Source organism: Anser anser (genome assembly GCF_964211835.1).
Source record: "Anser anser genome assembly, chromosome: 7".
In the NCBI taxonomy this organism is placed as follows: Eukaryota; Metazoa; Chordata; class Aves; order Anseriformes; family Anatidae; genus Anser; species Anser anser.
The window spans coordinates 17,242,684-17,258,802 of record NC_139727.1 but is presented as its reverse complement, the minus strand read 5'-3'; the positions used below and the strand labels follow the sequence as shown (position 1 = coordinate 17,258,802).

The window sequence follows — 16,119 nt, the reverse complement described above, 5'->3', positions numbered from 1 at the left end:
CTTGACCCATTTTGAGAGGGTTTTCCCTTGGTTTGTCCCCTCACAGTAAAGTCATTTGGTGGCGGCTCTTCCAGCGCAGTGTATGCTCCTTTTGAAAGGACTCCTCCATAAGGCCATTTACCATGTCCACCTTTTTTCAAGAGAGCTCATTTATCTCTGCTAGAAACAAGCCTTTCTGAGAAGTAACCGAGCAGAATTTACTGTACTAAAAACAACACTGCACAGACATATCCAATAAAATCACACTATTAATTATGCCCATATTATACAAGTTCCTCATACCTATTTTCTAATATAACCTACAGACGCAGGAAGCTTATATGGCCCAGTCCTCTCACAGAGCAGGATCGATTCTTCATCAGCCCTACCTGACTGATGCTAGTCTAACCTGTCTGGTAACGGAGATTAAACAGCTTACCCAGGAAATAATTCAGCCTTTCACTACTCTTAGCAATAAAAGGATCCACAGCACCTAAGAGAAGCCCTCTTCTTGCACTGCAAGCCATTACCTCTTCTCCTACCCAACACATAACAAAATTTTCTACTCGGTCTTTGCAGCAGCCTCCTGCTTTATTATGAAGTGCTCTGGTTGCTGTAATTCCTCCTCAGAGATCATTTGTTGGAGGACTGTGCAGCTCTCAGGTCTCTACCTTCTCCCACTGTTCCACGAAAGCATAATTCATCTTTTCCAGAAGGAGATGAGCAGGCATGGTATAGACGCTGTCAAAAGTCACGGTTAGTGCCCCAGATACCAACCCGCTCAGGGAAGCTTTCAGCTTACCTCTACACTCAGCGGTACCTCACCAGGGAACTGACTCCTGTACAAGTTACCCGCTGGAAAGGGGCAAAAACCCCAAACCCCATCACTGCGATGCCACGAACTGGCAGCAACAAAGCTGCCAAAAATCCGGTGGCACAACCCAACCCACGACAAAAACCTGAAGCAGTTTCTAATCAGCGATCCACGGGACACGAGCAAACCCTTCTTCTTCCCGGAGCACCTGCAGGAGGCGGCTTCGGCTGCACGACTCCAGCATGCCCCCGTACGTGCCGTGCTTCGGGCAGACCCCTTGGGACAGATGCTGAGCCCAGCAGGACCCCACTTAAACTGGGGAGACTGGGGGCGTTTTTATTGTTTACTTTTCAATTTTATTGCCTGTATCCTGCGATGCTGAGCCCCATCAACGGGCCGGGCGCACATCCACATCTCCTAAATCCACCCCAAAGGCAGAACGTGGGTGCAGAGGGGTAAGTCGGTATTTTTGGGGGGTCCCCACGTCCTGTCGGGGCCGGTACCCCCGGGAGGCTGCCGGGGCGCCACCTGGCGGCCCCCGGGCGGCGCCTCCGAGCGGGGCCAGGGAGCGGCACGGCTGGGCACGGCTGGGGAAGGCTGGGCACGGCAAGGAACGGCACGGCACGGCTGGGCACGGCACGGCACGGCTCAGCACGGCTGGGCACGGCACGGCACGGCTCGGCGCGGCCCCCAGCACCGTCCCCATAGGAAAAGTTGGCGGAGCCCGGACCCGCCCGCCGCCCGGCCGCCGCCCCGCTCAAGTTTCGCGGCGCTAAGAATAACGCGCAGCTGCCGGCGGGCCGGGCCGGGCCGGGCCGGGGGGAGGCGGCGGCGGAGGAAGAGGAGGAAGGAAAGGAAAAAGAGGAGGAGGAGAAGGAAGAGGAAGGCCGGGGGGCTCCTGAAGGGCACGGCCCCGCGGTGCCCGCCCCCGCCCCACTCACCGTGCGGTGTCGCTGCTGCTGCCGGCGCCGCGCCAGGGCCGGGAAGCAGCAGGAGGAGGCTGCGGGCGCGGAGGAGGCGGCGAGCGCGGCGCGGCGGCAGAGCAGCAGCGGCAGGGACCTGCCCGCCGCCGCCGCCATCGCGCACGGCCGGGCTCGCTGCGGCGGCGGCTGCACGCCCGGCGGGGGCGGGGCCGGCGCCGGGGGGGCGGGGCCGCGGGGCGGGTGCCGGCCAATCGGGCGCCTCCCCTTCGCCGGCGGCCGCCGCGGGGAGAGAGGGGATTGGGTGGCGCGCCCCGGGAGCCCCGCCCACGGCCTGCGGGAGGCTGGGCGGGGCCGGGAGAGGGCTGGAGGGCAGGGGGAGGGCTCGGGGGCGGGGCCAGGTGACTGGGCGTGGCCACCTCCATATATGGGCGTGGTCATCTGGTGCGTGGGCGTGGTCATCGGGGAGGGGGCGTGGCCTCGGCTCCCCGCGCCCGCGGGGGCCCCGCCCTCAGGGGGCCAACCCGGCACCCTTGGGTGCTGGGCACCCGGCTGGGAGCTGCTGCTGCCGCCCCGCTGCTCGGCCCCGCTGGGCACACAGCCGGACCCCGGCCCCGGCCCGGCCTGGGGCTGAATGGTGGCAGCGCACAGAAATAGAAGCACGCAGCTGGGGTGGGGGTGAGGGCGGCGGGGCTGCAGCGCTCGGCTCCAAGGGCACCTGATCTGCCTGGGTGCAGGCAAAGGGCTGGGGCGCTCACGGTAACGTGGGCGAGTGGGTGAAGAGCGCGGGCAGGAGGGCAGAGTCTGAATCCAGTCTACTGGCTGATAAACAAAATCGTTGCCTGATTTCCGTAAGCTGAGGACTACGACAGCTGCTAGCGGGGCAATAAAACACGATGGGGAAACCTCCCTGGCCTTTCACAGGACCTTGGCCACAAGCCTCAGTTACCCAAGTAAGCAGCGTTTCCTCGCCATCCCAAAAGTACAAAATGCATGCCACATGTAAGGCAAAGCACAAGCTCCTCCAGACCAGCCCTCCTTCATTTTGGCAAATACGCTCAGAATTTAATGTAGTTTTGTAAATACACTGAAAGAACACACTCAAAATTGTTCCAAGAGTTCCCTGGGATGTGTTCTCCCTGCCCCAGAGTCCCATGGGATCCTTCTCCTCCCATCTTTCAGGGTCCAGCATCTTCATCAGCTATTTAGAGGCCCGTGCCCAGCACCAGTCTTCAGCTTCTGCGCCACAGCAGCCGCTTGAAGTCTCCCTGGCATTGCCGAAAGCCCTCCTCCAGGTTTGTCCTAGAAATTGCTGCCAAAGTTTCCTTACGAAAGGGCTCATTGGGATTTGGCAGCCTTCTGCATTCCTGAAGAGTCATCACTGCCTATTTATGCCTCTGGAAAATGTGTTTTTTAATGGGGGTTCATTAAAGTCTGAGGAGGACCAGCCTAAAATGCATCTGGAAGCAACTAAAATTATCTTGAAGGCCTAAAATTAACCTCACCCACGGCAAGTCCTCCCTCCGATGGAGACGCCTGAGCACGCGCCGGGCTGAGTTTGCACATGAAGCAGTGTCACTGCCGCAAGCAAGCGGTGTGGAGAGTCACGGCTCTCCCCACGGCTGTTTTGCAAACAATTGCAAGTTGCAATTCCACACTCTGCCGGAGAAAGTGCCCCAAATGGGGTTTCCTGTTCAGGTACCTCCCTGGAGACTGCTGTGAAAGCATCGCTGCTCCAGCCACAGAGCACAGCGCAGGTGCTCTGTAAGTGCCACTATATATAACTAGAGAGCCCATCTGTGGTGCCACAGGAAGCATTTCTGCAGCAGCATTTCAGAAAGGGGCTGTGGTTAGAGCAAAACTTGGCTTTTATTGCCCCCAGGTTCTAAGCCCATGTTCAAGAATGCACCTCGTCTCCACTGCTCATCTCCCAGGACAGCCACTGAAGAGCTTGTTGTGATGGAAAAGTAAGCAAGCAAGACCCACGAGACACAAGCCAGCAGTTTCTCTGCTTACTTCCTGAGCCATGCTGAAGGACATTCTGGTTTCCAAACTTTAGCAGCAGCATCGGGAGGCAAAGCCCATCTTGGGATGAAATCAGCTTCTGGGGGAAAATGTCTGTTTTTCTAAGTCAGCTTTTTTCCATCCAGGGGAGCAGGAAGCTTCAAAGACATGCCCTGGAGAAACACAGAAAATGTTTAGATAAGGCTGAAAGGTCAGAAGGGGAAAAGAAAAAAATCCTCCTGCACCTTTCTGACCTGGGGGAGCTAACACCCACTTCCCCAGATCCTTGTCTCTGATGATTTATTTTCAATCTGTCTAATTTCCTTCCCAGCCCCCAGATAAAAGCTCCCCCTCCATAACATTTTCTGCATCATCAAGCTCACCATTGCTGGGGGAGGTTTCCAGGAGGTCCTGCCCTGATGCTCCCTCTCTTCTCTGCGTTGAGTTAAAGGTTTGGTTGATCAGGAAATGTACAAAGATTTTAGCTGGTGTCCGCGTTGCAAAAGCAGCCTGAACGTGCACAGGTCAGCTGAACATCTTCAAATGCCTTTCTTCTTTCCAAGAAAAGAAAAGGGAGACTACAGAGCAGCAGCTGGAAAAACACAAAGAAATAGTAGGCATCATTAATGTTGCACAGCCTGGCTTAGCTCTTAGAGTGCAAGAGTTGTAACGGGGCACAATTTCTATTTAATTCCTAATTCAGGAATTCCTGCACTACAGTAACGTTGGCTCTCACTTCAGGTCTGGAGAAGAAGTACTCATCTGGACCCTGCAGAGTTACCTGCTCGAGGGACACACCTCTCACTAGAGAATCCCTTTGTTTAAATGAATTATTCTTGGAAACACATTGAAAGGCCCCACCAGATATGCCAGAAAAAGAAAAAAGCAAAAGAAAGCACTTTCATATACATTCATATACAACTAAAAACCTTGCACTTTAATTTAAAGTCAAATAAATATATATATATAATTTTTAGATAGTACATAAAAATATAAAGATAAGTTAATAAAAATCAAATGCTTGAAAACTAAATAAACTTACACAAATGCTGAAGTCTAGTCATGGACCTATTATTTGGTGTGGCAGTTCCAGTTACACACTTCTACAACGATGCAAGAGTTCAATTTCTCTTCATGGTGTTTTTTTTTCTTTTTATTCCTTGCTCTCGGATCATTTTTAAGTGCTGAGGCTACTCCTGTCATCCTTCTGGTCCAGGTGTGAATGCGTGTAAATTAAATATTCCTCCAGAAGAGAAAGGATCAGGGAGATACGTCATCTCAGGCAGGGATTTCTATTCTGAGAACACCAACACAACAGATGCTCAGTCTGTTTTCTTCTCAAGAAGGTTGTTTCTAAACAAAATTCAACAAATTTTATCCCAATTTTAAAGACTTTTCATAGCCATTTGTCTAATGATTAAAAAAAAACAGACTTCCACCTCAGTTTTTGGCACATTAATTTAATAGGTAACAAATGGACCAATAGTAGAGGCAGAATTTCCACACCTTTCACCGCAGCTAAGGAAAAAAAGTTGCCCCAAATAAAGTGTTTTGAGACCAGGAGTGTGATAAGCAGCTCAGGCACTGTCACACAACAAAACCAGGATTTTTCAGACTGGTTTCCCAGGAGCAGTTTTTGGGAGGTTTAGGCCAATTCTCTCAGAAACGGGCCAACTGTTTTGGGGGGCTGCTGAGACTTGGTATATATACACCTGAGGCCCTACACACAGGCTGTTTGGATCACGTGTATGGGTTCCTGAGATACAACATACTGGCCTTTTAGGGCCAATATGTTAAAATTTTATACCCTATATAGTCCTTTAGGGACTTACATACATACAGATATACACGTAGGCCCTTTCAGGACCTATAACTATATATGTGTCCCTCAAAGCCTATACATTAACTGCCCAGAAACCATTACTAGGCCTTTCAGGATCTATATGAAGTGTTTTAGACCCTATAGACACAGGACATATATATATATATATCCCCCTCAGACCCCAGTGAGGGGCCTCTCAGGTCTTGGATATAAATCCCTCAGACCCTATATACAGTGACTTTACAGGATGTACACACCCATCCTTCAACCCCACATACCCCCCTTTCATAACCTATATATATAAAGATATAAAATTAGCTATAGATATATAAAAATATATAAAAATAAGGCCCTGAGGGCTCATTCACAGGCCTTCCAGGACCTGCCCGTAGCCCTCTCCCCGCATTCAACCGACGTTTTCAAGCACCACCCCCCTCAAACCCCCCTCAACCCCCCCTCACCCCCTTTCCACCATTAGCACCCAAGCCCCCAACCCCCCTCCCCAGCCCCTCAGCCTCCCTTTTCCTCCGTTCCACCCCCTCCGCGCCCCCCTTCCCTACACCCCTTCCAGGACCTACCCAACCTGGGCGGGAGGGGAGAGGGCGTGGCTGGGGCCGAGCCCCGCCTCCTGCGGAAGCTCGAGCCGGGGGGCGGGGCCTGGCGGCGGGGGGCGGGGCCGCGCTGAGGTGAGCGGGGCCCGGCGGGCGGGGGGCGGCGGGGCCGGGACCCCGAGCTCTGGGGGGGGCTCCGCCGGGGCCGGGGGGCGCAGCCCGGGCACGGGGCGCTAGGAGCCCCCCGCAGGCCGGGGCAGGGCTCGGGGGCTGCGGCTGGGCCGCGCTGAGGGGAGTTGTGGGCGCTGAGGGGGATTGGGGGCGTTAATGGGGTTAATTGGGGGCGCGAGGGGGTTATTTGGGGGTGCTGAGGGGGGTTCTCCCCATCCCGGCCCCTAATTTCGGCCCGGCAGCTGTTTGTGTGAGGGGGGGGATTTGGGGGATAACGCCGGCACCCGGTGCTGTGGGGCGCTCCCCCAGAGTGGGGTTTGTGGGCTCTGCAGCGAGCTTTTGGGTGCTTTCCCCCTTTTTTTCCCCACTAAGATTCACAGTTTTTAAAGTTTTCTGGTGCTTCAGGCATGTGGAGCTTCCTGCGTGGGGCTCCACCAAAATAGCAAAGGGTGAGAGCCTAGCGACACCCCTCCGTCTCAAAACAGGACAAACTGAAACCCTAAGGCACTACAGCACCGCTAAGACCCCCCCCTCTCAAACCCCCAGGGAACTGAGACGCCACCCCTTAAAACCCCAGGGAATTACTTCCCCCCCCCCAAAAAAAAAAAAAAAAAAAAAAACAGGAAATCGAGACACCCCCCCCCCCCCAAAGCCCCCAGGGAATTGAGATCCCCCTAAAACCCCATGGGAATGGAGATCTAAACTCCCAGGGAATGGAGACCCTCACTAAACCCGCAGGGAATTAACACCCCAGCCCCTTTAAAACACATCTTAGGAGGGGGGAGCCCCCTGAAGCCTCCTGTTTCCCCTCCTGACACTGCAAAACGCTGTGGGTGGCGTCCGTCCTGGGCACAGCCTGGCTTTGGGCTCCGGGAGGGTGTTCTCCCAGTAAAAGTCCTCCGAGAGCACAAACTTGGCGTGTCAGTGAGCGGCTGGGTGCTGGATGTTAAAACAAGTTCCCCCTGGGAGCCAGGTGCTTGAGACTGTTTTGCTGCGGGTTGGTGACTTGTGTCTGAAAAAGAGCCTGAGAGCCAGTAAAGAGGTTTTCTTCAAGTCCTTGCTACCTCTAAAATTAGCTTACTTTCTCTTTTTTTATGTTATTAGGTATCCTAAAAGCTTTTAGCAGCTGAAACCCTGCTGCTGGCAGCTCCCAGCGCGCCATCGAGCTGGTAAGTGCCTGTATCGACGTGCGAGAGGTAGGCGAAAGTGCGAGGTGAGCGGTTACGGTGCTGGTGAGACGCCTCTGGCACTGATGCTTTTGGGGTGCATGGCTGCTAAGTGTTGTAGGGAAGCAGCTGGGTGCTATGTGAGTGTTTATTGTGGATTTCCGGTGGTTTGAGGCCTTTAGGTGCAGTTGTAGAAGCAGCAGCTGGTGGTAGTGAAGTGACTCATCTTTGAGAGGTGGGAAAAAAGCTTTCAATAGGTCTTGCAGCGTATTCGGGAAGTTTTATAGGATGACAGCTGTGCTGGCAAAACGAGCTACTGGCACACTGTGGCTTCTTCCCCTGTGCCCAGTTGCTAGTGTTGCTCGGTAACTGTGATTTCTTCTTTGTTAATAAATCATAGGGCTTGTGCTTAGATTGCAGTGCTCGGCTTCTCCTGCCTGGAAAGCCTGTAGGTGAAGCGAGCATCGTGTCCCTGCAGGTGAGGCGTGCGGGGCTGGGCTGAGGAGAGGCTGGGAGATGTTTGGGGTGGGTGCTGGCTCAGGAGCCTGGCTCTTTGACTCTTCCACTTTGTCCCAAAGCGTGACATGAAAACATCGCAGCAGGCAGGACAGCTGGAAGTCTCGTCTCCCTTTGAAAACACCGCAGGCTGGCTGAGGAGGAATCAGGAGGTGTCCCCTTGCTGTCAGGTGGCTCCTAGCCCAGGCGGGCACGGCTTGGCTTAGGCGAGCACGTTAAATAGGAGTGCAGCTCTCACGTGCTCAGCTGCTGGTGGCTTAGGAGTAACAGCTTGCTCGGGGAGTCACCTAACAGTGAAAATCGACCTGTAGGTCCGGCTGAGGAACCAGGAATCCCTCTAAAAACCTCCATCTGATGTGCGTTTGATGAAAAGCAAGGAACAGCCGAAGGCTGTTGGGAGCTCGTCTGGTGACTTTGCTTTTCCCCTACAGCCCCGTGCAGCAGAACTGTCTGAAAGCATGCTTGGTTAGTCCACAGCACTCGTGGACTCCTTTGTAGGGCGCTGGGTTGTCTCATCACTGCTGGGATTTGATTTTGTTTCAAGTCGCACGTGAGACTTAGAGAAAAAATAATTCTCTTATGCCACCTGTCTTTGGACTTTGCTGGAAAAGCCAAGTGGGACGGTGGGGAAGGGGCAGGGAGACAGGGAGCAGAAATAACTCTGAATGTGCTGCGTCGTGCTAAGTGTGGAGTCTCTGCTCTCTCGTTTTGATGTATTTTTGTTGTTGCTGTGAATAATTGCCAACAGTGTTGTTGCCAGGGCTACTTGAATTGTTGCTAATTTAGTTTTTAAAGCTAATGTCAAAACGTTTTTCTTAATAGTTGTTTGTTAAACAGCTTTGATTTCACTGAACGGCCAAACCGTTTGATGTGCAGTTTGTCTTTTGAAGGACCTGCGGGGTGAATTTGGGTTAATAAACTGCTGAGAGCGTAGAAAGGCTTGATTTCCATCGCGACATGATTTACCTATACTGTATTTGCCTTTAGTTTAATTAGCCACTTGGGAAAGGTGGTAAAATTGAGTGAGGGCATCAAAATCTATCTTGACCTCCTTTGGAGAGGGTGTATCATGGTGTACACCAAACAACTTTTTAGTGTTTAATGATTAGGAAAAGTGTGTTGTGTTTTTTTTTTCCCCTGGGGGCAGTTGTCAGGCTTTTCTACGCATCAGGGCGGGGGAAACAATTTTAAGTGCTGAGGCGTTGGAGAGTCGATATCTGTAGGGAAGGGTTTTCTCTCCTTGGAGCTTCGTGGGGTGCCTGGACTAGAACGGAGTGGGAGAGCGTGCTGCAGGCCAAGATCTTTAATATTGACTGCTTAAGGATGAATAAATAAGGCATGTATATTATATTTGAGATCTTCCTTAATGCAGTGGGCTACTCTTCCAAACAGCTTGTGGATTTCTTGCTCAGCAGGGCCCTGGCTCGTTGTTTGTGCAGGGTTTAAGGTCCTGACCATCAAAGTACCTGCGTGTGTGGGGAAGCCGCGTGCATTTGGGCAGCAAGCAGCCTGCCCAATTACACCCAAAAAAGCATGAGGTGTTGGGGAAGATCTCCAAGAAGGTCCTGATGTTGTTTTGGGGAATTTGCTGCGAGCTTTGTTAATGTTAATGAGACAGAGACCACCGAGTGGCTCAGTGCAGAAAGTCGTCTTAATCGGGTCCGATGACTAGAATTACGGAGACCAAGCAAGGCAGGGCTTTGCTAGGCTTTCTCCTCTAGAAACACAGGTGCCAGCTCAGACTTGAGTTAAAGTAAAGGCCTGGCTGGCCTTTTTTCAGCTGCATGACCATTCTTTCCTTTTCTGGCTTTGTTTGGCAGGCAGTGTGAGGTGCGAGTGCTACAGCAGGAGTACTGGGGGTGATGTGTGTGAGCACTGCTATGCAGAGCCCAACTGCCAGGAGGGAAACTATATGAAACCTGCTGCAGCTGACAGTTTTAATCTTTATTATGTTTTCTCTCATTTTTAGAACACAGCCCTACAGTCGTTGAGAGAACTTCCTGCATTCTTCATGACTGCTTGACCCACCAACAGGGAGCGAGTACGCTTACGAGGCAGGTAAGGATGGTGCTGCTGCCTGTTGGGGCCCTTCTTTCCCCTACTTCTAATTGTGCTGAACTAATTATCTGGCTGACATTTACCCCTCAAGCTGCCCTGCTTGGAATTACTCCCGTTCTGAGGTGTTGACCCAGAATTTTCCCCCATGCTGCAGGAAGCAAGGTTTCCTTTCTGCAGGGTGAAGAGTTGTGCTCACATTTTTGTTGGATGTGGGAACAGGAATGAAGCAGACGTGGGAGCGAGTGGTGGAAGAACTCTGCCTGGCGTTCCCTGCCAACCCAACCCCAGTTTTACCATGTTGATAAGACATAAAACAGAAAAACAACTCTCTGTTTGTGTGTGCTCAGTTAAAACTTTGTGAGCGTAGGGAGATATTTTAAAAAAAAAAGCTGAGTAAAGATGTTTAAACCATGTGCTCTGCAGCAAACACATTCTGGCATCTTCCATGCCCACTTCTCCGGGATCTGGCGGGGTGGCCACTGGTTTCAGGTTTATAGGTTTATAAACCTTTTCAGATTTATAGATTTATAAGCCTTTAGGCTTATAATCATCTGCTTGAATTCTGTGCTGGTCAGTGGTATGCTAGTCTAATGGACATATTCAACAGTGTATTTTAAGTCTGTGTAACCCGTTACCAACTCGTGTTTGCTCTCAGGACGAGGAGAGGTTCCTCTCGTACCTCTTAGGCTGGGAAGTCAGCTTCCCCGATAAGCTGCTGGTTGTGGTTGCGTTTTCGGAGGACAAATCAGACCGTTACCCTCGGGCAGTTTAACAGGACAAGCTGCAAGACCTGCGAACAGTTTGGAGTCTCAGGAGGCCTGGGATAAGTGCTGCGGGTGTTTCTGGAGATTAGTGTCTGTTGGAAGGCATGTATCTGCCTCCTGCAGGGTTCGTACCAGTTTGTTTTGTCTGTTGTGCTTCTCCTCAACAGTGTATGTAAGCTGCACTTGTTACAGGCTAGCAAAGTACTTCAGTGTTTGGTTTATTGGTACCTGTGGGCAGTTTTTTTGTCCATAAGAAGATAATAATATGTTTAGGGTGCAGAACCCTGTGCTGAGCTTAAAACCAACTCGATTCCATCTTTTGGCACACCCAGAGCCTTGGGGGACCCCACTGCGTGCATTCAGAGCCGCCCCTACCAGCTGGCTTTCTTCCCCTTGGCAAGAGGTGTGCTCTGTTCAGAATAATCTTCAATTACTAGCGTTTAATATCACTACATTACTTTGAAAGGCCAGAATAAGCCTTGCTTTGAGGCAGTATTCCATAAGCAGTACATTTTTCAGCTGATATTTGAGGGACCCGTCAGTTATGTTTAGATCCAGAATGTGCAAACAGCTATTCCTGTATTTCTCAAGCAAAATAAGTCGTGTAGCAATCGTGTTAGGTTTATTACAGAAATGTTGTTGGATGCTGTTCCATTTGCTGCAGTAACACTTCCTGAGATGGACTGAACTGGGATATAAAAATACTTATTTAATTCTTCCCAGTTTTCAGTGCCTTTGTTGGTGCATGGTGTTTTAACACAGTTCAGCGTGGTATCTCTGGGAACGCTTCTGCGCCACAAAATGAGACTGTAAAGTCTGAGCTGCAACAAACTGTGTAAGCACATACCATCCAAAAGTCTTTGACAGGTTTGTCCTCAGTGGAAGAGATTTAAGGTGCTATAAAATGGAAAAAATAGGCAGTTGGATGGTTCAGATCGTGTAGTATTTCACTGCAACTTCTGCGAAACTGTCTGAAAAGTCCTTGACTAGTAAATTCTCAGTTACCTTGGCCTGCTTCCTCGTCTGTGACGGCGGTGACTGTTTTTCCCCAAGGAAATCTGTCGTAGAGTTTTCCTTCGTGCGGTCTGGGTTGAACCTCTGTCGAGAGTAATGGGGTAGCTGGGTGTGCTGGGGTGGGAACGCACGGCCAGGGGCAGGTGTGCTGCTTATGCTGGTGTATGATAGCCATGGATGTGTAGCCTGAAAAGTCTTGTGTAAATGGCCTTTGTTTCACTGCAGGGCTTCCTCACTGTCCCTGTGGCCTCTGACAGCTTGTCACCCTTGTTCTGTCCCCCAGCAAACAAACCTGTGGCTTCAGGTAATGGTTTTCAGGTTTTGCGTTTTAAATAGGAGATAGCTGGCTTCTCTGGTGGTTTCGATTTAAGTCTCCAGGGTTACTCAAACTCAAACCCTTGGGTTTTTCCCCTTACTGCTAGAATTCTTAGGTCTTTAATGTGAAACCAAAGACCATCAAGTAGACAGCTTTGGTGGACTGCGAGGTCAAACCCCTGCTGAGGGGCACTAGGCTTTTTGGCTCGCCTGGATGTCATCCTGCAGGGCGGGATGTGGTGGGAACCAGTCTCCTTTTTCTCCTCTCACATTCGAATTAGCCCAATAACCTGTTGCTGGAAAAGCAGCTGCAGCAGATCAGACTTGCTTTTCTTTTTTCTTTTTTTGGCAGTCAGTGCTCTTCTATTGAATTAGCAAGTAATTCCTGCCTGGTAGATGAAATGCAGATGCTGCGACCTTTGTGTTTGTTTTGGTGATATTTGTATTTAAAAGTTGTTGGATACTTTAAAGTGTGGCTTTCTGGCCAGGAGAGCGATTTTCTAAAGAAGCAAGTGGTCCTGGCTGGGTTAGGTGATGTTTCTGTTGCGGACATTGTAGCAGGGAGAAATGATTGTATGGTGAACTGAAATTCTCAGTGAGTTAACAAGTCATTTTCCTCCACATTGCAGAGGAAAAAAGGTACAGACTGTGCTGTATCAAATTGTGAGATGATCCTCTGCTTGTCTACCTACAAAAAGAAATTATTTTTTTTTCAGGAACTGAATGTGTGTCAGCAGATATCTCGTCTAAATTAACACATTCACAGTGTACTGAAGCTTTAATTTTTTTCCGTTTACTTATTTTTTTTCTCCCAGCATCATTTTGTTTTGAAATGTTTATTCATCAAGAATTAACATCACTTTTCTTAGAGCCAAGTAAGCTGTAAACACCTCTTAAATCTCCCTTAGCTGCTCTGGAATTTGTTGTTTGCATGATGTACAGGTAGGTGGCTGTCAGCAGCAGAAGCCTCAGGGAGGGTCTTTCCACTTGGTGTGAAAGTGAGGAATTCTCAGAAAAAAGGGGTAATGAGTGCAAAAAAAACCTAAGGCCCTTTTTGTTATCATTTCGTAATGGGCTGTTTAGGAATGGGTCCTTGGCAGTGCTTCTGAGACTTGTCTCAGCCCAGCTTACTGTTTGTGTTCTCCCCGTGGGGTGCCCAGGGGGACTGCTTTACTCTGTTCCAATGTGTCCACGTAGAGTTCGCTTTCTCCCTGTCCCAAACATCACCTTTCTTTGTTCAAATTGCTAGATCACATCCCATCGACACAAACTGCAAGGCAAGTTAAATCAGTGGGGTCATTAAGCAGATGTTTTCCTGCTGGCTGTGATTTTCTGCAGAAAAAAAGGTACAAGTGTTTCCTACCCCTGTACCAACAGCTCTCTGACAAACCTTTTCTCCTTCAAATCAGTGTAATTTTTTTCCTCCTGTGAAAATGCCTCTACGCTGCCTGCTTCTGTGGCTGCTCAGGCGTTTGCAGAGATGGCCTGATTATTTGAGAACAGTTATTTGGAAAAGAAAACTTCACTTTGGGCTGATAAAGGTAGAAGCAGTTCAATAAGCAGGGTCGTTATCTTTATTAAGGGATGAGGTAAGATGTTTTACAGCTCCAAGAGTTACTGTAAGGCTTCTGAGGTTGTCGTCTTTTCTGGAAATTATGGTCATGTTTTCTGTGTAGAAAAGCCGCAGAAACGGATGCAATTGAGCGCAGGGGGAGAGAAAAGGAGGACTTTAACCAGGAAAAACCAGTATTTAGCTGTGCTCGTTTCTGTGGAAGTTTGTAGTTGGCCCTTAAAAAGCTCTGCTGCCTTCCTGGAGTCTTGCTGTCTCAAGCAGCGATTAGATAGCGCCTTCAGCAGGGATAAGATATTTTCAGTGCCTCTGTAAAGCATATAATTGGTTTATATGTGGCTGAGCATGTTTTTCTTTTATTTCTCGGAAGCTGCAGTTCTTGGTGCCTGCGTGCATTCCCGAGTCCTCTTCAGCCAGCAGGTTGGATGTTGCTGCTCAGCTTGCCAGGCAGCACTGCTTCTTAAATCAGGCCTAAACTAAACTAAACTTAGTTTAGTTTTTAATTAAACTAAAAGTTGGCACCACAGCTTTTACCCTAAGGGGGCCTTAGGTGTCTGAAGGTGCCTGGGTAAAGATCTGTCCCCAGTGGGTAAACGTTCCTGCCTCCCTTTCCAAGGCAAGGTCAGGACCAAGTTAATTAGTGGGTTAGCTAGTAAATAAACCCGTTGTGATTACTAATCATGCTGTATTAAAGCTAGGTTGAAAATCTTGTGTGCATCTTCCCAATGTGTTGTACTTTCTACTCAGCACTAAAAATCAGTGAAATTGCTTCCAGTTTTGTTGTTTTCTTAGAGCAGCTGATAGTTAAGTGAAATGGAGGTTTCTGTTACTCTAATACTGCTAACAGTATGGACGTGCACATTAAATCAAGGGAGAATACGTGTAAAAGTGGTGGTAGTACAGGTTTGATTCCACCTAGCCATGTTTTTGCTGTTTTATTTTTTGCTTTGAGAACCTCATAATGCTGAATGGATCCATTTGACAGAATAAAAGCAACTCATGAGATGAGGATGCCATAAATAATGGAATATTGATGGGTATCACCTGGGTAAATGGGTGTACTAAGTAAGCCGTGTTAATGGCAGGGTGATTGCTGAACGCTTAAATGTGTTCCAGTGCAACGTTAAACTGAGATTTTAAACACCAAGAGCTTCCTAATCAGCACCAAGGGCTTTCTGCATGAATCTTTGACAGTTTAAAGCTACCAAGAAGTCTCTGTGCTGAAGCTAGAGATTGGCCGGAGCAGGTTTGACGTGCACAAATAGGAAGATATGGCCAGGAAGCCCTCGTCCTGTGCCTTTCCCACCATGGCAGGTGAGCTCCAGAGTTTGTCCAGAAAGAAGGAGTGCAGGTGTAAATGATAGCATAAGGGGAAATCTTTAAGCTCAGACCGTCTGATTTATTTCCTGACTGGTTCACTTTCAGGACTGAGGCGTTTAGGAAGAGGTGAGCCATTGCTATAATGACAGTTAAAAAGAAATTGCCAAGCTGTGGTCTAGCTTTCTGTTAAAGATCTGGCTGTGTGAGGAATTGATGCTTTGCAGACAATCAATCAGCCTGAACTGTGCTCTGAAGCAAGCGCAGTTCCCCTCCCTGGTGAAATGGATGTGATCAAGCGTTGCCCCAAACTCAAACCCGAGAAGAAATTACTTTTGCTATTAGATTTCATCTTCATTCTCAAAACTGATTTATGAGCCTTGGTAAGCTAATAACTTCAGTAACGTGAGTAATCCTTCATCTGAAAGGAGCACTAGGTAAGCTGAAAATTGGGAGTTGGAGGATGGAAAAAAGCAGGAGGAGTCGGGTCTGTCTTGGGGATGGGAGAAGAAATGGATCCAGACTATTCTGTAGGTCGAGTTCACCTCTGGGGCAACCTTCCTATGGATTACACTTGTGCAGGTCTCTGAACAGTACTAGGGTCAAACGGGAAGTGAGGAGAAGTCAAAATAACTTGTGTTCAGGCTGACTTCATGCTACACAGGTTACAGAAATAGTGTTCATCGACAGGAGTGAAACATGCGCACGCAGACATGATTTTGAGAAACCTGCAGCTTAGGCCTGCTGCAAAAGTACAGAGCGTGTTAATTTTCACCAAAGGCAACCAAAACGCCTTCAGACCGAGTGGCCTTTCATATCCCGAGGGTACCTTCGTTGTCTGGTTTTCCTGTTAGGTTTTAATGCCACTCCCAGTTTGGGCAGGTGCATGATTTGAGTGTTTGGTTGGGGGCAGGTTTGATCCTTCCTGGTTTTTGCATCTCAGACTCATCTAAGTATATCAAGCCAGCACACTCGTGTTATTAATTCTGTGGTCTTAAGCTTAAATTGGTTAACACAACTTTAGGGGACTGGCCATCCCTTCTGCTTGGCCCTTAGGATGAGAAATGTGGCCCTGAGTTGGCAGCTTCTGGCACCTCAGTGCAGTTCCACTGATCCTTGTGACACCGTTAAACGATGG

The 16,119-nt window shown here is 49.6% G+C and overlaps 2 protein-coding genes and 1 long non-coding RNA gene across 5 annotated transcripts in view; 1 reads left to right on the top strand and 2 right to left on the bottom strand.

The window, feature by feature from the left end:
• The window catches only part of MCU (mitochondrial calcium uniporter), a 75,586-nt gene extending 73,661 nt beyond the window's left edge, over nucleotides 1-1,925 (bottom strand). The window contains exon 1 of the mRNA XM_083844267.1: nucleotides 1,735-1,925. Coding sequence (XP_083700393.1) covers nucleotides 1,735-1,872 — 138 coding nt within the window. The 5' untranslated portion in view covers nucleotides 1,873-1,925. The remainder of the gene's footprint in view (nucleotides 1-1,734) is intronic.
• Nucleotides 1,926-2,755: 830 nt separating this feature from the next.
• Nucleotides 2,756-6,151, bottom strand: LOC310902550. 2 transcript variants are annotated; one of them, XR_014586763.1, is made up of 4 exons: nucleotides 6,118-6,151; nucleotides 4,760-5,014; nucleotides 4,101-4,309; nucleotides 2,756-3,890 (listed from the first exon to the last, which is right to left on the bottom strand). It is a non-coding gene; the product is annotated as an uncharacterized lncRNA (long non-coding RNA). The 2 variants fall into 2 exon arrangements; XR_014586764.1 differs by lacking the exon at nucleotides 6,118-6,151 and having other exon boundaries at nucleotides 4,760-5,953.
• Nucleotides 6,150-16,119, top strand: part of MICU1 (mitochondrial calcium uptake 1) — a 97,766-nt gene continuing 87,796 nt past the window's right edge. For both annotated transcript variants that reach the window (XM_083844241.1, XM_083844240.1), the window contains exons 1-3: nucleotides 6,150-6,225; nucleotides 7,366-7,430; nucleotides 9,913-10,001. The gene's annotated coding sequence lies outside the window, so the exon portion shown is untranslated. The remainder of the gene's footprint in view (nucleotides 6,226-7,365; nucleotides 7,431-9,912; nucleotides 10,002-16,119) is intronic.